The sequence below is a fragment of the Hyperolius riggenbachi genome, chromosome 3, assembly GCF_040937935.1.
Source record: "Hyperolius riggenbachi isolate aHypRig1 chromosome 3, aHypRig1.pri, whole genome shotgun sequence".
Lineage (NCBI taxonomy): Eukaryota > Metazoa > Chordata > Amphibia > Anura > Hyperoliidae > Hyperolius > Hyperolius riggenbachi.
The window spans coordinates 442,159,749-442,180,539 of NC_090648.1; the positions used below are offsets into that span (position 1 = coordinate 442,159,749).

The 20,791-nt window shown below is 37.5% G+C and overlaps 1 protein-coding gene across 1 annotated transcript; it reads right to left on the reverse strand.

Annotated features, from left to right (window-relative positions):
* Nucleotides 1-137: 137 nt before the first annotated feature.
* On the reverse strand, nucleotides 138-20,309 carry LOC137562398 (uncharacterized). The gene is made up of 4 exons (XM_068273737.1): nucleotides 17,750-20,309; nucleotides 12,543-12,642; nucleotides 8,508-10,843; nucleotides 138-149 (listed from the first exon to the last, which is right to left on the reverse strand). Exons 1-4 carry the CDS (start codon nucleotides 20,174-20,176, stop codon nucleotides 138-140), a joined length of 4,875 nt encoding a protein of 1,624 aa, XP_068129838.1. The 5' UTR covers nucleotides 20,177-20,309.
* Nucleotides 20,310-20,791: the final 482 nt, after the last annotated feature.

Sequence of the window (20,791 nt, forward strand, 5' to 3'; positions counted from 1 at the left end):
TTGTTTATTAGAACTGCATGTACTGAGGTGTACTGCATGCTTGCGAATGAAAGTAATGTTTTAAAGGTTTGTTCACAAAGAATAAATATATAAATATACGTAAACTTAAAAACACAGTGTTGCAATCATTATCATTGCTACTCATGAAGCTAAAAGCGAATAAAAAGTATTATTTTGTCCATGGTAACTCTGCAGTAGGACTTACGATTTACACTGAAAATATAATATAACACAATAACACATCCAACCTTATTGTAAATAGAAATGATGGTGTGGCTATCACAGAGTGCAATGTCATACATGTGTTAGCTAAAGGAAAGAACTGTTGTTTTGTCTCATTTTTCATATAAACTCCTGTAATTTTTTTTCTAATATACACTGTTTGTTCATTCAATATGACTCGTTCGTTCTTTATGTTTAAATTATATATTTATATATTGTTTTAAAACATTACAAGTTAAAGCACAGCTTTTCAACTATTTTATATATTTTTTAAAAAAAAATCACAAATGTTACCCTGCTTGTATCACAAAATACAGTATCTAGCAGTTTTCCTAATTTTTTTTTAATTAAGCAAAAAGTAAGAGTTTAGCAAACTGATAACATTAATGACAACCGATGTAAAAAAAGAAATAAGAAGAACATATATATATATTCATTCAGAATAATGTAACACTTGTAGCAAAAAGTGCTGATATTTACATGACCTAGTTGTATACTAAATCCCAACTTAGTTGTTTACTTATTTTACATATAACAAACCTTTACAGATAATGTAATATTCTCAAGCATCTCAAGCATAACTAGTCATGTATTTATGGTATTTGAAGTTAAAGGAATTCTGAAATGAAAATATACTTATGATATAATGACTTGTATGTGTAGTACAGCTAAGAAATAGAACATTAGTAGCAAAGGAAAGAGCTTCTCTGAGCTCTCAGACCCAACTTGGGTCAGAGATAGTCCTATTTTCTGAAGCACTTATACATCAAAAAAACAGTGCAACTTCAGATCAGATTTTACTGCAGGGGAGTTCAAAGGGCCATTAGCTCTGCTCTGTTTCATTGTTTCAAATACAGAGTGTGGCTTGTAATTGCAAATATGAAGAGAATGATGCAATGTTGTAAAGCTATATAACTGAAAATAAAAAGATAAGACTCTTTTCATTGCTACTAATGTTCTATTAATTATCCGTACTATACATACACTTCATTATATCATACGTTTTTTTTTATTTCAGTGTTACTTTTTAAACTCCAGTCAAGTGCTTAAAAACCACAATTTATTTCAGCAATGTGTTTGATACAGGCTTATTAAAGGCATTTGAAATACAGCAAGCAATAGTAAAGCTGTTTCTGTAGAAGAATGGGTAGTCCATCTTCTTACACATAGCTTTAGAATGTTTTTCAGTTTTGCTATTACTATAAAGGAAAACTGCATGTATTGCTATTGGATATATATATATATATATATATATATATATATATATATATATATATATATATATATATATATATATATATATATATATATATATATATATATATATATATATATATATATATACAGTGGTGTGAAAAACTATTTGCCCCCTTCCTGATTTCTTATTCTTTTGCATGTTTGTCACACTTAAATGTTTCTGCTCATCAAAAACCGTTAACTATTAGTCAAAGATAACATAATTGAACACAAAATGCAGTTTTAAATGATGGTTTGTATTATTTAGAAAGAGAAAAAAACTCAAAACCTACATGGCCCTGTGTGAAAAAGAAATTGCCCCCTGAACCTAATAACTGGTTGGGCCACCCTTAGCAGCAATAACTGCAATCAAGCATTTGCGATAACTTGCAACAAGTCTTTTACAGCGCTCTGGAGGAATTTTGGCCCACTCATCTTTGCAGAATTGTTGTAATTCAGCTTTATTCGAGGGTTTTCTAGCATGAACCGCCTTTTTAAGGTCATGCCACAACATCTCAATAGGATTCAGGTCAGGACTTTGACTAGGCCACTCCAAAGTCTTCATTGTGTTTTTCTTCAGCCATTCAGAGGTGAATTTGCTGGTGTGTTTTGGGTCATTGTCCTGCTGCAGCACCCAAGATCTCTTCAGCTTGAGTTGACGAACAGATGGCCGGACATTCTCCTTCAGGATTTTTTAATAGACAGTAGAATTCATGGTTCCCTCTATCACAGCAAGCCTTCCAGGTCTTGAAGCAGCAAAACAACCCCAGACCATCACACTACCACCACCATATTTTACTGTTGGTATAATGTTCTTTTGCTGAAATGCTGTGTTACTTCTACGGCAGATGTAACGGGACACGCACCTTCCATAAAGTTCAACTTTTGTCTCGTCGGTCCACAAGGTATTTTCCCAAAAGTCTTGGCAATCATTGAGATGTTTTTTAGCAAAATTGAGACGAGCCTTAATGTTCTTTTTGCTTAAAAGTGGTTTGCGCCTTGGATATCTGCCATGCAGGCCGTTTTTGCCCAGTCTCTTTCTTATGGTGGAGTCGTGAACACTGACCTTAATTGAGGCAAGTAAGGCCTGCAGTTCTTTAGATGTTGTCCTTGGGTGTTTTGTGGCCTCTCGGATGAGTTTTCTCTGCGCTCTTGGGGTAATATTGGTCGGCCGGCCACTCCTGGGAAGGTTCATCACTGTTCCATGTTTTTGCCATTTGTGGATAATGGCTCTCACTGTGGTTCGCTGGAGTCCCAAAGCTTTAGAAATGGCTTTATAACCTTTACCAGACTGATAGATCTCAATTACAGTACTTTTGTTCTCATTTGTTCCTGAATTTCTTTGGATCTTGGCATGATGTCTAGCTTTTGAGGTGCTTTTGGTCTACTTCTCTGTGTCAGATAGCTCATATTTAAGTGATTTCTTGATTGAAACAGGTGTGGCAGTAATCAGGCCTGGGGGTGACTACAAAAATTTAACTCAGGTGTGATAAACCACCGTTACGTTATTTATTAACAAGGGGGGCAATCACTTTTTCACACAGGGCCATGTAGATTTTGAGTTTTTTTTCTTACTAAATAATGAAAACCATCATTTAAAACTGCATTTTGTGTTCAATTATGTTATCTTTGACTAATAGTTAACGGTGTTTGATGAGCAAAAACATTTACGTGTGACAAACATGCAAAAGAATAAGAAATCAGGAAGGGGGCAAATAGTTTTTCACACCACTGTATATATATATATATATATATATATATATATATATATATATATATACACACGTTTTCCTTTTACCTACCTATTCAGTGAGGAGACCTTAGGCAAGACTCCTAACACTGCTACTGCTTATAGAGCCCACCCTAGAGGCTCTGCAGCTCTGGTGCTTTGAGTCCACCAGAATGTTCTGAGCCTGCTGTGTATTTAAAAACAATCTACAACAAAAGTTTTCACACTCCCTCTACCCATTTGTCCAACTCAGAATGAGGTGCAAGGGTAAAGGCATTTTCTTTGAACACAAGAGGATGCCTGAGGGAAAAGCTTATCTTATCTTAATACAACTGAAAGTGTGTTAAACTTTCAAAGAATATTATAAGTAAGGGACAATGAAGCAGCCTTCAAAGGATACTTACAATAAATTATATAAGAAGTTACTATTATCTTGCACATTTAGGTTTTCCTTTAACTGTGGTAGGGAAAAACTTTTACTTATGTTTACAGCACGCCCCCCCCCCCCCCCCACACACACACACACAAAATATCTGAGGTCCCTGGAAGTCCTCCGGTGCCTTTTGTTGTGCCAAATAAAGTCTGCAACTGGCTGAGTTGTGAACTACTAATCTTAAACTGTCCTGATCATGTGATCCTTGATTGTGCTTCCGTAACTGAGAGGGTCTTGTGCATGTTCAGTTGAAGTGTTATGAACTGCACAAGCACAGATCGCTTCCGGCCACGGCTTCTACACTTAAATTTATGAAGGCGCTCCTCAAATTGTTCCTTTTTGTGTACCCTTTTTTCAAACGTTTTATACATTGAGCTCAATTCATGTTCAATCATGAATTCAGTGCTGCAATTCTTTTTCACCCGCATAAGCAGGCAAAGGTTGCCTCCATCACACATACAAATGATTGAATACATTTGGTTAATTATTTACCATATGTAACCAAGCTTGCCCACATGATTCGTCTATGGATTAAGGATCTAACTGCAGGTTTTCCCTTAAAACAATCATGTTATTTTTATTACTTTTTGTCTGTGTGGCTTTTTCTAAAATTACACATGAAATAAATAAAATAATATCCCTGTTTCGAAGCACATACATTAAATGCTGCATGCTTAAATTGCAATACACGTGGATTGACCTATTTTTTGATATGCAATGAAATTGACAACAGCTAAATGCAGATTCAGATTCACTTGACCAATACCAAAATATTGTCCTAATCTGTAAGCTATCTCAAAAATACATTGTTAATGTTCACAGAATGCTTAACAGAATTTCTACAAAAATTGGAGGAAACAACTTCTCAAAGTGCGTATAAATTTATTTAAATCCAAAGTACATATAAAAAAAACCCTCATACCCAACTCCCACCCCCCTAAAAACAATGCCTACTTCAAGAGGAGCGCTCCTTGCATACACTCACTCCACATCCATGCACACACTGTCCTGGCCAGGAACTAAAGTGATGAGACTTGCTGAGAACAACGTGACTGAATGAAAACACAGTTCCTTATATGAGAACCAGTCCTCCACCAACAGCACCGCTAGGCAGCCACCTTTGTACAATGCTATTTAGACCGATAGTTCCTCACGTGAAGCCTGCTTCTTATTACTGCATACAAGTTAGATCGCTTGTTTCTGTGCTTACCACAGCGTGAACATACGCTCCTTGCTTCAAACAATGTCCATTAATCAACGCTGTCAACAGCACTCACCAAATCTTCATTTCTCGTATCTCTCCGCATTCGAGATCCAGTCAGGATTATATCCGCGGCGTCCCGCGGTATATGCTGCCACACTTACTGGTGATGCGGATCATTGGTTCTTCTCTGGCCGGCCAGACTTATCTGCATGAGCGGGTGAGCGGACGCCGTACTCCCATGCTCTCTCTGAGACGGCTTGTAGCCACGCCTGCATACGCGTTACGCCCACAACATCATGTGGGCTTCCTCAGTGCCAATGCTGTGGATCTAAGGGAGGGGGCGTTCCACAGCCCTTTTATCATCACAGGACCATCCTGTTTTGCGGCTTACACACACCCAGGGGAGGCGTTTCCATTCTTCTGTTGTTCGCATTATACACACGGACTATCTTGTCTTACGATCTCAGCTTCCAATTATTCACCATATACATCTATCACTTCTCCAACACTTTAATCACGTCCCACAGTTTTATACTATCCTTGGATTGCATCGTATTAACCCCCATAACAATGTACGCTTATCATTGGGGTTGCTTCTCTCTTAATTTAATTCTATCCTATACTCAGGTCACCACACATCTGTATAGAAGGCTAGATATGTACACACAAATATTAACATTCATGATTGCCAATCACACATTGTGCCCATTAATCTGCTTATATAAAACTCTTTCTTTAGCAACTTGTTCAATAAGCTTTAGTTCATGAAGACCAGTTATATGCATGGTTACATGTTCACTAATATAGTGAACATATACCAAATGTGGCCCCAAGCACACCGACATGACAGGATCTACCATATCAATCAATCAGGCAGGAACACTTCCAGGTTGAAATCAGTATTCAATCCCCCTGGATATAGGGTTCCTAGAGTATACAGTATATCCACCTGCTCTCTACCTGGTATAACAATCTGTTGTAGTCTCCTCCCCTTGGGCTTTGCCTGGGCTTAACAATCCCTTTAAACCTCATCTGACCAGGATCACTGTTGTGAAACACAGCGAAATGTGTCCCCAAGGTACTATCCTCCTCAGCATCTTTAATGTTAGCAACGTGTTCCCCTATACGTTTTTTTAAGAGTCTTCCTGTCTTGCCAATGTACTTTAGGCCACTTGGGCAGGTGATCAAATATATATCACTCCTATTGTATTACAATTAATCAGGGTCCTAATCTCATACTGTTTATCACCCTTAGCATTTTCAAAGATCTTAGTCTTATGCACTAATTTACAGTAGGAACACCCACCACATGGGTACATCCCAACAGGCTTGGGACCTAAGAAACCCCTTCCCTCCAAACCTGACCTCTGTGGTCTTGAACTAATCTCAGTTCTGACAAGAGCGTCTTTTAGATTTGGTGCACGCCTCGCTGTCATTGAGGGATAGGGACCTTCAATCTTTGCAAGCACAGGGTCACGTCCCAGCTGCTCCCCCATTAGGGGTTTGTGCCTCACTAAGAATCTGTTCACCAGTATTAATTTCTGATTAACAGAATTTCTGTTTGCTTGGACTCCATAAATGTCCAAAGCCAACAGTCTTCATTTGCATTAGCACCTTTATAATTGGCAGTCACAGCATTTATCAGCTAACCCAAAACTAGAGTACTATATGATTGTTTTGTTATGGAAGGCAGGTAGGTTCATGCTGAAGTGTGCAATGGTATCCCACAGTTTTTAATGTTATTTGGTGGCATATGTAATAGTGGTCTACATTTAAGAAGTGTATTCAAATACTATTCACAGTAAATTATCTAGCTCTTTCTATGTAAACTACAGCAAAGAAACTATATGGAAAGAGATTTCTGGAGCAGACTACATTTTAGGTAGGGATCAGTGGTGGAAATTGAAACAGAGACAGAATGCACAAAGTCAACAGATAAGGGAGAATGTATAATTTATGTGAAAGTTATCAATCCGAATAGTCTGGACACATAAGATTATGATGTTTTCAGTGACTAGTAAAATAATATTTAATGTTAGAGGAGGGTTTAAGATTCTGATTATGCATTTGGTATCAGTTAGGGTTAAGCAAAGTTAAGGTCAGGCGTAGTAAGGCATGCAGTGGTAAAAAAAAACCTGCTAAGTTCAAAGTACTAAATGTAAATATATAGTGGCAAAATACAGGATCATAACTGGATGCACTAAAAGAGAGGAGGCAGAAAACATTGTAAATGTTATGTTTTGTTTTGCTTAAATTTGTATTTTACTAAATTGTATTCATTTGTAATTGAGTACAAGCATGCTAACTTTCTTGGATTATCAGAGACATGAAAGAAAAATAGTTTCCAAACGACTTTATCATTTAACCAGCTGAGCGGTCTGGACGAGCTCAGCTCGTCCAGTACCGCCGGAGCCTGCCGCTCAGGCCCTGCTGGGCCGATTTGGCTCAAATAAAAAGCAGCACACGCAGCCGGCACTTAGCCAGCCGCGTGTGCTGCCTGATCGCCGCTGCAGTGCGGCGATCCGCCGCATGCAGCGGCGAAAGAGGGTCCCCCAGCCGCCTGAGCCCAGCGTAGCCGGAACAAAAAGTTCCGGCCAGCGCTAAGGGCTGGATCGGAGGCGTCTGACGTCAGGACGTCGGCTGACGTCCATGACGTCACTCCGCTCGTCGCCATGGCGACGAGGTAAGCGAAACACGGAAGGCCGCTCATTGCGGCCTTCCGTGTTATTTCTGGCCGCCGGAGGCAATCAGAAGATCGCCTCCGGAGCGCCCTCTAGTGGGCTTTCATGCAGCCAACTTTCAGTTGGCTGCATGAAATAGTTTTTTTTTTATTAAAAAAAAACCCTCCCGCAGCCTCCCTGGCGATCTTAATAGAACGCCAGGGTGGTTAATTGCCTGGAACATTTAGCTATTCCATTACTATAGTTCCCTAATTGCAATTGAACAATAAAATGGAAAATGGTCTGCCTTTGGTAGCTCAAACCCAGTGCTATGAAGCAATGAGGAGAACAGTGGACATATGGGTGTACCATCAGCCAGGATTCACAGTAGCCACTTGTCTAATGCAGACATTTTAATATGTGTGACCTGCGCATTAAAATAACGCAATCTATAACAAAGCAGTACTGTGAACAGGCCCATAGAATTTTATAGGCAGTCAGTTGACATGCAGAATTATTCTGCAGTGCATCTGACCACTGTGAACTAGGCCTTAAAGTTCACTGAAGCACATTCAAAGGAAAAATACACTGTATATCTCAATGTCATCAAGGGATTGAAAGACATAGACGACAAAAAAAAAATTTTCTATCAAAGACGATTTGCCTATTTCTAAATGTATATTATATTGAAAAAGTATAACTTACTATATCCCACAAACACTAAGTGGTAACAATGACATGTATACAGTTACATATAATTTCTCTTGCTTCATGAATTAATCTTTATTATTTTTAATGGCTTAGCCAAAGGGAATTGTAGTAAACTGAGTAAGAGGCTGCACCCCAGTTGAAGCACGTTAAATTTAAATGAACAGCCAGTAGGCACTTCTTTACTCAGGTATTGTTTTATACATATACGTACAAGAGAAACATTGGTTTGTGAACTTTTTTGAAGGCACATACCATTCAGCAAAATATATCTAAATATATCTGAGTGGAAAAAAAAAGAGTTTGGCAACTCACCTCTATTTGATTATTCACTGCCAAAGGTGCAGTCACATTTTCAACTCCAAGTCCTGAGTCATCAGCATCCATAAGATTGGCGACTGGAATATTTTCATTGGGTGTTATAAATGTAAAATCATTTTCAGCTGAGTCTAATGCCACACAAAAGTTATAAGGGAGAGTAAGTGTTCCATCTGTATACTGGGAAATTATTCTGGGATCTACTTGAGGATACAAGCTAGAACTTAAATGACTAAAAACTGGAAGTGATTTAGAGTCCTTGCATTTTGAGATGATGACTAACATGATGGTTATAATAAATAGCATAGAAATGAGTGCTAAGGCGACAATTAGATAGAGCTGCAAATTTGATGACTGATCCTCTTCACCTACATGATTTATAAGTTTCGGAACTGCTTGCTGCACATTGTCAGCAATAGCAAGATTCAAGGTAACAGTAGATGAGAGAGGTGGTTGTCCATTATCTCTTACCATAACAACAACTTTATGGTTCAGTATGTCCTTCTCTTGAAATACACGTGCTGTCCTGATTTCCCCAGTGAACTCATCCATACTAAAGTAAGATATCTCTGCAATATGTATGAATTGGTAAGACAGCCAAGAGTTATGTCCAGAGTCGGCATCCACTGCAACTACTTTTGTTATTAAAGAACCTTGTTCAGAAGAAAATGGAACAATTTCAAACACAGTAGAACCTGTTCCTTCTGGAGATGGGTATAGGATTTTTGGTGCATTATCATTCTTGTCGACTATGTGGATAATCAATGTAGAGCTGCTGTTCAGGGATGGCGATCCATGGTCTCTAGCAGTTACTTGTATCTGAAATTCTTTTTGATTTTCATAATCAAATGATCTCTGAGCATATAGAGCTCCTGTCTCCATATTTATGGACAGATAAGAGGACAACATAATATCTTCTTTATTGATACTGAAAATTGAGTATGTTATTTTAGCATTTTCTCCAGCATCAGGGTCGTCAGCTTTTACAATGCATATTAAGGCTCCTGGTAAATTGTTCTCATGTATATAAGTAACATAGTTCAACTTTGTGAAAACCGGTGGATTGTCATTTACATCTGATATCTCCAGATTTATTATCCTTTTACTGGAAAGTGGGGGAGATCCTTTGTCGGTTGCTAATATCGTGATGTTATATAATGCCACTTTCTCTCTGTCCATGCTACTTGTAGTTACTATCCTGTAGTAACTGTCAGATAACAACACCAAATGAAAAGGAACTACTTCAATAATTTGGCAATCAATGTCTCCATTTTCTCCCGAGTCTCTGTCTCGGACTCTAATCAATGCTACTGCTGTCCCAGTGGAGGAATCCTCAGCAACAGGTGAAAACAGTGATGTGATGAATATATCGGGAGCATTATCATTCTGATCTTGAACTTCTATCAATACCTTGGCATGGGCAACAAGGCCTCCTCCATCCATAGCTTGTATAGAGAGCTCATAATTTTTCGTTACTTCAAAGTCCAACAGTTTTGTTACTTTAATAACACCTTCTACAGGGTGAACACTAAATGTACCTATATGAGGAACATTCCCAGAGGTCTTGGTAAAAGAATAAGTGATCTGTGCATTGCTGCCTTCATCTTTATCAGTTGCTTGAACAATAATCACTGTAGAGTTAATTGCTATATTTTCCTTTATTGTAACTTTATAAATTTCTTGGTTAAATACAGGATAATTATCATTGGCATCTTTTAAGATTATTGATATGACAGCTGTCCCAGTTCTTATAGGATCACCACCATCTAAAGCTGTTAAGATTAATTCAAGATTGTTTTGAATTTCTCGATCTAAAGATTCCTTTAACATGAGCTCTGGTGACTTACTCCCATCACTGCTGATCTTTTCATTGAGTATAAAATGTGGATTTTCACTCAGCTTATATGTCTGTACAGAATTTACTCCAATGTCTGGATCCTCTGCATTCTTCAAAGCAAAATGTGACCCTATTAAAGCAGATTCCAAAATCTGCAATGTGATGCTACCTTGAAAAAATACTGGAGAATTATCATTTATATCTTGAATTTCAACATTAACCTTAAAAACATTTAAGGGATTTTCAGCTAACACATCAAAGGTGAGGGTGCATGTAGCTGCAGCCCCACACAGTGTCTCTCTGTCTATCCTGTCCTTCACATACAGATTTCCATTGTTTAAATCCACATAAAAGTATTTCTGGGAGACATCAGATACAATCTGCAGCTTTCTAGAAGGGAGCTGTTTAATGTCTAACCCCAGATCTTTGGCAATATTTGCTATAACAGAGTCTTTTTTCATTTCTTCTACAATAGAATAATGGATCTGGCCAGAGACTGAATGACATAAGAAGGCACATAGGAAATAAAATGATACTTGCCACTGGATTCCTTTGTATTTCTGAAGGTGAAGCCTTGTTTTATCCATTGTTATCAATTGAAATAAGAGGTTATGATTCAATAATTATAATCCAAAGGAAAAGAAAATCATGCCAAATATGTTTCTTTACAAAAAGAATGATATAATTCCATGGATGCTTATGAGAAAATCCAGAAAATGTCTGTGTGTCGTCTTGCAGATTTGCAGTGTGTTTGTTAGTGATGAATACATTCAGTGATCTCTAGAGCTGTATTTTTCATCTTACTGGTCTAACAGCGGCGCTCTGAGGTCAATTTCGGGAACTACAGCTTTGAGAATTTACTTTTAGAGAATTTCTTCCTTGCTGGTTCTTAAAAATACAGATGCATGGAATGATTTATCAAATAATTATTATCAGAAGTATTATTATAATATTAACATTAAACAAAATGCATTAAACACTTGGAAATAACTTATTTCAAAGTATTTTTAATTACATAGCAATTAAGTTGGCTATAATAATATTAATTATGGCAAATACACAAGTATGTTAATACAGCATACTGGTTTATGTATTGTATTTTACTCATAACATGTTTTATTCACTTGTTTTAGAAAATAGTGTTATAATGCCATGAACTTGGCTGGACCCACACCTCACTGCTTGCTCAAGCTGGGTCCAATTTACAGAACAGGTAGAATGCGAAAAATTAAAATATTGTGCAAAAGTTAATTTATGTCAATAATTCAATTTAAAAGGTAAAACTAATATATGAAATTGACTCATTACATACAAAGCGAGATATTTCAAGCCTTTATTTGTTTTCATTTTGATGATTATGGCTTACAGCTTATAACCCCCCCCCCCCCCAAATCAAAATCTCAGAAAGTTAGAATATTGTGAAAAGGTTCAATATTCTAGGCTCAAAGTGTCAGAATCTAATCAGCTAATTAATAAAAAAACACCTGCAAAAGGTCCCTGAGCCTTTAAATGATCTGGTTCAGAATTACTGATTTAAAGGAACTTTTGCATGATATTTGAATTTGCTGAGTTTCACCTGTATACCCCTTACAGCATACCTGGTGTCTAGTAGTCCCCCTTCCCCCACCCTATACAGTGTAACTGGTGTATTGTGGTCTCCCCTCCCTCTGCCTTTCAGCATACCTGGTGTCTCTCCCCTGACTCTTATAGTATGCTTCCCAGGTATTTAGTGGCCATCTACTCTCCCCCTTACACATGAGCAAATGGTAGAGGCTGAATCCAACATAAAGGAAGGCAAGGAGGAGTTGCATGGAGTGTGTCTGCCCCTATATTGGGTAAGATGCTTTTCCACTGTCTCTATTGGCAGTACACTCTGCAAGGGTACACAAGGAGGGAAAGCCGGTGGCCAATAGACATCAGGGAAACATGCTATGAGAGAGGGAGGGGACACCACATATGATGTATGGGAGAGGGAGGGAGGACAACTAGACACTAGGTACATGTTGTAACCTGAGTTTAAACTATCATTTTGCTCAGGTTAGGGGGGATTTGTGGTAGATAATTAGACAAGACAAGACAATTAACATTTATGTCACCCTTTCACCTGGCAGACTCAAAGCATCAGAGCTGCAGCCACTAGGGTGTACTCCACAGGCAGTTGGAGTGTTAGGGAGTTTTGCTTAAGGACTCCTTACTGAATAGGTGCTGGCTTACTGAACAAGAAGAGCTGAGATTTGAACCCTGGTCTCCTGTGTCAGAGGCAGATCCCTTGACCAGTACAATATCCAGCCACTGCTTTAATATGATAGATATTATTAATAGTTGATTTATATAATGGATGTCCATTGAGGACTTGAGTATATCTAATGTAACTCTCTTTTGATTCTTTTAAACCACAAAGGTGATTTCTAGAGATGGCCCGAACCTTAGATTTTCGGTTCGCGAACTTCCGCAAAAGTTCGGTTCGCGCGAACTTTCGCGAACCGCAATAGACTTCAATGGGGATGCGAACTTTGAAAACTAGAAACATTTATGCTTGCTACAAAAGTGATGGAAAAGATGTTTCAGGGGTCTAACACCTGGAGGGGGGCATGGATGAGTGGGTTAGACGTCAAAAGTCCCAGGGAAAAATCTGGATTTGACGCAAAGCAGCGTTTTAAGTGCAGAAATCACATTGAATGCTAAATTGCAGGACTAAAGTGCTTTAAAATATCTTGCATGTGTATACATCAATCAGGGAGTGTAATTAGAGTACTGCTTCACACTGACACACCAAACTCACTGTTTAACGCACCGCAAACAGCTGTTAGCGTAGTGATGGCCATGCTGGACTGGTGCGCACCGTGGCGATAGTGGTTTTCAAGCCCATATGGTCTCCAGGCTGTGGAAGCTCAATGATAGAACAACAGTGACTGTCCAGCTGATCAAATTTGGGCTGTCCACAATGAAGCAATGACCTTATTATCTTCTTGTATGTAGGTAGGCATAGGTAGGAGTCCCAGTATAGGTAGGCATAGGTAGGAGTCCCAGTATAGGTAGATAGGCATAGGTAGGTGCCCCAATAGTTAGCTAGGCATAGGTAGGAGTCCCAGTATAGGTAGGTAGGCATAGGTAGGAGTCCCAGTATAGGTAGATAGGCATAGGTAGGTGCCCCAGTAGTTAGCTAGCCATAGGTAGGAGTCCCACTATAGGTAGGTAGGCAGAGGTAGGTGTCCCAGTATAGGTAGATAGGCATAGGTAGGTGCCCCAGTAGTTAGCTAGGCATAGGTAGGAGTCCCAGTATAGGTAGGTAGGCATAGGTAGGAGTCCCAGTATAGGTAGGTAGGCATAGGTAGGAGTCCCAGTATAGGTAGATAGTCATAGGTAGGTGCCCCAGTAGTTAGCCAGGCATAGGTAGGAGTCCCAGTATGGGTAGGTAGGCATAGGTAGGTGCCCCAGTATAGGTAGATAGGCATAGGTAGGTGCCCCAGTAGTTAGCTAGGCATAGGTAGGAGTCCCAGTATAGGTAGGTAGGCATAGGTAGGAGTCCCAGTATAGGTAGGTAGGCATAGGTAGGAGTCCCAGTATAGGTAGATAGTCATAGGTAGGTGCCCCAGTAGTTAGCCAGGCATAGGTAGGAGTCCCAGTATAGGTAGGTAGGCATAGGTAGGTGTACCAGTATAGGTAGATAGGCATAGGTAGGTGCCCCAGTAGTTAGCTAGGCATAGGTAGGAGTCCCAATATAGGTAGGTAGGCATAGGTAGGAGTCCCAGTATAGGTAGATAGGCATAGGCAGGTGCCCCAATAAATAGCATCTTCAATAAACTGTTTTTGTTTCCATAACCTATTTATGTGTATCTAGCAGTTTTCCTTAAAAAATTTAATTAAGCAAAAAGTAAGAGTTTAGCAAACTGATGACATTAATGACAACCGATGTAAAAAAAAATAAGAAGAAAATATATATTCATTCAGTATAATGTAACACTTGTAGCAAAAAAGTGCTCATATTTACATGACCTAGTTGTATACTAAATCCTCTACAGATAGTGTAATATTCTCAAGCATCTCAAGCATAACCAGTCATGTATTTATTTGAAGTTAAAGGTATTCTGAAATGAAAATATACTTATGATATAATGACTTGTATGTGTAGTACAGCTAAGAAATAGAACATTAGCAGCAAAGGAAAGAGCTTCTCTGAGCTCTCAGACCCAACTTGGGTCAGAGATAGTCCTATTTTCTGAAGCACTTATACATCAAAAAAACAGTGCAACTTCAGATAAGATTTTACTGCAGGGGAGTTCAAAGGGCCATTAGCTCTGCTCTGTTTAATAGTTTCAAATACAGAGTGTGGCTTGTAATTGCAAATATGACAGAATGATGCAATGTTATAAAGCTATATAACTGAAAATAAAAAGATAAGGCTCTATTCATCGCTACTAATGTTCTATTAATTATCCGTACTATACATACACTTCATTTTATCATACTTTTTTTTTATTTCAGTGTCACTTTTTAAACTCCAGTCAAGTGCTTAAAACCACAATTTATTTCAGCAACGTGCTTGATACAGGATTATTAAAGGCATTTAAAATACAGCAAGCAATAGTAAAGCTGTTTCTGTAGAAGAATGTGTAATCCATCTTCTTACACATAGCTTTAGATTTTGTTAAGTTTTGCTATTACTATAAAGGAAAACTGCATGTGTTGCTATTGGATTAGGATATATATATATACATTGAGGTTTTTTCTTTAACTGTGGTAGGGAAAATCTTTTACTTACGTTTACAGCACACGCCCCCCCCCTCTCCCACACACACACAAAGTATCTGATGCCTTCTGTTGCGCCAAATAAAGTCTGCAACTGGCTGAGTTGTGAACTACTAATCTTAAACTGTCCTGATCATGTGATCCTTGATTGTGCTTCCGTAACTGGGAGGGTCTTGTGCATGTTCAGTTGAAAGTGTTATGAACTGCACAAGCACAGATCACTTCCGGTCACGGCTTCTACACTTAAATTTATGAAGGCGCTCCTCAAATTGTTCCTTTTTGTGTACCCTTTTTCAGCTTAATTCATGTTCAATCATGGGTTCAGTGCTACAATTCTTCTTCACCCGCATAAGCAGGCAAAGGTTGCCTCCATCACACATACAAATGATTGAATACATTTGGTTATTTATTTACCATATGTAACCAAGTTTCCCACATGATTCTTCTATGGATTAAGGATCTAACTGCAGGTTTTCCCTTAAAACAATCATGTTATTTTTACTACTTTTTGTCTGTGTGGCTTTTTCTAAAATTACACATGAAATAAATAAAATAATATCCCTGTTTCGAAGCACATGCATTAAATGCTGCATGCTTAAATTGCAATACAAGTGGATTGACCTATTTTTGATATGCAATGAAATTGACAACAGATAAATGCAGATTCAGATTCACTTGACCAATACCAAAATATTGTCCTAATCTGTAAGCTTTTTTTCCAAAATATATGTTTCCTAAAATGTCACACATTTTATCAACAAAATATTCATATTACTCAATGCAGCTGTGATACTCATGAAGGTGAGGTGAACGCATAGGCACAATTATGGCTCTATTAGTGAGATGGATAGTTGAGGAGATGAGAAACAAATCCAGTGACAGGTCAAGTAGCATGCAGCAGTATTACAATAACGGCAGTAGCACATGTGGCAATTTGACTAGGTGCAGTTTTCTTATCTATGATGTACGAGAGTCTCCCCAGTCAGTGTGTTCAATTATATTCATGTTAGTTCAATCTCAAAATACATTGTTATTGTCCACAGATTGCTTAACAGAATTTCTGTTTGCTTGGACTCCATAAATGTCCAAAGCCAACAGTCTTCATTTGCATTAGCACCTTTATAATTGGCAGTCACAGCATTTATCAGCTAACCCAAAACTAGAGTACTATATGATTGTTTAGTCAGGTAGGTTCATGCTGAAGTGTGCAATGGTATCCCACAGTTTTTAATGTTATTTGGTGGCATATGTAATAGTGGCCTACATTTAAGAAGTTTATTCAATATACTATTCACAGTAAATTATCTAGCTCTTTCTATGTAAACTACAGCAAAGAAACTATATGGAAAGAGATTTCTGGAGCAGACTACATTTTAGGTAGGGATCAGTGGTGGAAATTGAAACAGAGACAGAATGCACAAAGTCAACAGATAAGGGAGAATTTATAATTTATGTGAAAGTTATCAATCCGAATAGTCTGGGCACATAAGATTATGTTTTCATTGACTAGTAAAATAATATTTAATGTTAGAGGAGGGTTTAAGATTCTGATTATGCATTTGGTATCAGTTAGGGTTAAGCAAACTTAAGGTCAGGCGTAGTAAGGCATGCAGTGGTAAAAAAAAAACTACAACTGCTAAGTTCAAAGTACTAACTGTAAATATATAGTGGCAAAATACAGGATCATAACTGGATGCACTAAAAGAGAGGAGGCAGAAAAAATGTAAAAGTTATGTTTTGTTTTGCTTAAATGTGTATTTTACTAAATTGTATTCATTTGTAATTGAGTACAAGCATGCTAACTTTCTTGGATGATCAGAGACATGAAAGAAAAATAGTTTCCAAACGACTTTATCATTTAATTGCCTGGAACATTTAGCTATTCCATTACTATAGTTCCCTAATTGCCATTGAACAATAACATGGAAAATGGGCTGCCTTTGGTAGCTCAAACCCAGTGCAAATGAAGCAATGAGGAGAACAGTGGACATATGGGTGTACCATCAGCCAGGATTCACAGTAGCCACTTTTCTAATGCAGACATTTTAATATGTGTGACCTGCGAGTTACAAAAACGCAATCTGTAACAAAGCAGTACTGTGAACAGGCCCATAGAATTTTATAGGCTGTCAGTTGACTTACTATTCTGCAGTGCATCTGACCACTGTGAACTAGACCTCAAAGTTCACTGAAGCACATTTAAAGGAAAAATACACTGTATATCTCAATGTCATCAAGGGATTAAAAGACATGGACAACAAAGAAAACAAATTTTTCTATAAAAGACGATTTTCCTAATTCTAAATGTATATTATATTGAAAAAGTATAACTTACTTTATCCCACAAACACTAAGTGGAACCAATGACATGTATACAGTTACGCATAATTTCTCTTGCTACATGAATTAATCTTTATTATTTTTAATGGCTTAGCCAAAGGGAATTGTAGTAAACTGAGTAAGAGGCTGCACCCCAGTTGAAGCACGTTAAATTTAAATGAACAGCCAGTAGGCACTTCTTTACTCAGGTATTGTTTTATACATATACATACAAGAGAAACATTGGTTTGTGAACTTTTTTGAAGACACATACCATTCAGCAAAATATATCTAAATATATCTGAGTGGAAAAAAAAAGAGTTTGGCAACTCACCTCTATTTGATTATTCACTGCCAAAGGTGCAGTCACATTTTCAACTCCAAGTCCTGAGTCATCAGCATCCATAAGATTGGCGACTGGAATATTTCCATTGGGTGTTATAAATGTAAAATCATTTTCAGCTGAGTCTAATGCCACACAAAAGTTATAAGGGAGAGTAAGTGTTCCATCTGTATACTGGGAAATTATTCTGGGATCTACTTGAGGATACAAGCTAGAACTTAAATGACTAAAAACTGGACGTGATTTAGAGTCCTTGCATTTTGAGATGATGACTAACATGATGGTTATAATAAATAGCATAGAAATGAGTGCTAAGGCGACAATTAGATAGAGCTGCAAATTTGATGACTGATCCTCTTCACTGACATGATTTATAAGTTTCGGAACTGCTTGCTGCACATTGTCAGCAATAGCAAGATTCAAGGTAACAGTAGATGAGAGAGGTGGTTGTCCATTATCTCTTACCATAACAACAACTTTATGGTTCAATACGTCCTTCTCTTGAAATACACGTGCTGTCCTGATTTCCCCAGTGAACTCATCCATACTAAAGTAAGATATCTCTGCAATATGTATGAATTGGTAAGACAGCCAAGAGTTATGTCCAGAGTCGGCATCCACTGCAACTACTTTTGTTATTAAAGAACCTTGTTCAGAAGAAAATGGAACAATTTCAAACACAGTAGAACCTGTTCCTTCTGGAGATGGGTATAGGATTTTTGGTGCATTATCATTCTTGTCGACTATGTGGATAATCAATGTAGAGCTGCTGTTCAGGGATGGCGATCCATGGTCTCTTGCAGTTATTTGTATTTGAAATTCCTTTTGATTTTCATAATCAAATGATCTCTGAGCATAGAGAGCTCCTGTCTCCACATTAATGGACAGATAAGAGGACAAAAGAATATCTTCTTTATTAATATTGAAAATTGAGTATGTTATTTTAGCATTTTCTCCAGCATCACGATCGTCAGCTTTTACATTGCATATTAAGACTCCTGGTAAATTGTTCTCAGGTATATAAGTAACATAGTTCAACTTTGTGAAAACTGGTGGATTGTCATTTACATCTGATATCTCCAGATTTATTATCCTTTTACTGGAAAGTGGGGGAGATCCTTTGTCGGTCGCTAATATTGTAATGTTATAAAGTGCCACTTTTTCTCTGTCCATACTGCTTGTAGTTACTATCCTATAGTATCTATCAGATAACAACACTAAATGAAAAGGAACTGGTTCAATAATATGGCAATCAATGTCTCCATTTTCTCCCGAGTCTCTGTCCCGCACTCTAATCAATGCTACTGCTGTCCCAGTGGGGGAATCCTCAGCAATAGGTGTAGACAGTGAAGTAATTAATATATCAGGTGCATTATCATTCTGATCGTCAACTTCTATCAATACCTTGGCATGGGCAACAAGGCCTCCTCCATCCATAGCTTGTATAGAGAGCTCATAATTTTTTGTTATTTCAAAGTCCAAAAGTTTTGTTAATTGTATAACACCTTCTACAGGGTGTATACTGAAGGTACCTATATGAGGAACATTCCCAGAGGTCTTGGTAAAAGAATACGTTATCTGTGCATTACTGCCTTCATCTTTATCAGTTGCTTGAACAATAATCACTGTAGAGTTAATGGCTATATTTTCCTTTATTGTAACTTTATAAATTTCTTGGTTAAATATAGGATAATTGTCATTGGCATCTTTTAAGATTATTGATATGACAGCTGTCCCAGTTCTTATAGGATCACCACCATCTAAAGCTGTTAAGATTAATTCAAGATTGTTTTGAATTTCTCGATCTAAAGACTCCTTTAACATGAGCTCTGGTGATTTACTCCCATCACTGCTGATCTTTTCATTGAGTATAAAATGTGGACTTTCACTAAGCATATATGTCTGTACAGAATGTACTCCAATGTCTGGATCCTCTGCATTTCTCAAAGCAAAATGTGACCCTATTAAAGCAGATTCCAAAATCTGCAATGTGATGCTACCTTGAAAAAATACTGGAGAATTATCATTTATATCCTTAATTTCAATATTAACCTGAAAAACATTGAAGGGATTTTCAGCTAACACATCAAATGTCAGGAAGCAGGTAGCTGCAGCCCCACACAGTGTCTCTCTGTCTATCCTGTCCTTCACATACAGATTGCCATTATTTAAATCCACATAAAAATATTTCTGAGAAACATCAGATACAATTTGCAGCTTTCTGGAAGGGAGTTGTTTAATGTCTAATCCCAGATGTTTGGCAATATTTGCTACAATAGAGTCTTTCCTCATTTCTTCTACAATGGAGTAATGGATCTGGCCAGAGACTGAATGACATAAGAAGGCACATAGGAAATAAAATGATACTTGCCACTGGATTCCTTTGTATTTCTGAAGGTGAAGCCTTGTTTTATCCATTCTTATCAATTGAAATAAGAGGTTAAAATTCAATAATTATAATCCAAAGGAAAAAGAATCATGCCAAATATGTTTCTTTAGAAAAAGGATGATATAATTCCATGGATGCTTAAGAGATAATCCAGAAAATGTCTGTGTGTCGTCTTGCAGATTTGCAGTGTGTTTGTTAGTGATGAATACATTCAGTGATCTCTAGATCTGTATTTTTCGTCTTACTGGTCAAACAGCGGCGCTCTGAGGTCAATTTGGGGAACTACAGCTTTGAGAATTTACTTTTAGAGGATTTCTTTTTTGCTGATACTTAAAAATACAGATGCATGAACTGATTTATCAAGTTAATATTATCAAAAGTATTATTATAATATGACTATTATACAAAACACATTTAACACTTGAAAATAACAAATTTCAAAGTAATTTTAATTAAATAGCATGTACGTTGGTTATAATAATATTAATAATGGCAAATACACAACTTTGTTAATCCAGTATGCTGATTATAGTTTCATGTATTGTATTTTACTTACAACACACTTTATTTGCTTGTTTTAGAAAATAGCATTATAATGCCATGCTCTTGGCTTGACCCACACCACTCTGTTTGCTCAAGCTGGG

Excerpts from the sequence above, each read along its gene's own strand:
- LOC137562398 (XM_068273737.1), bottom strand. The coding sequence starts at position 20,176 with ATGGATAAAACAAGGCTTCACCTTCAGAAATACAAAGGAATCCAGTGG. Across the intron at positions 12,643-17,749 it reads CAGTGAATAATCAAATAGAG|CAGTGGCTGGATATTGTACT; the intron begins GTGAGTTGCCAA and ends ATCATATTAAAG. Across the intron at positions 10,844-12,542 it reads AGTAAGCCAGCACCTATTCA|TCTCTGGCCAGATCCATTAT; the intron begins GTAAGGAGTCCT and ends TATGTCATTCAG.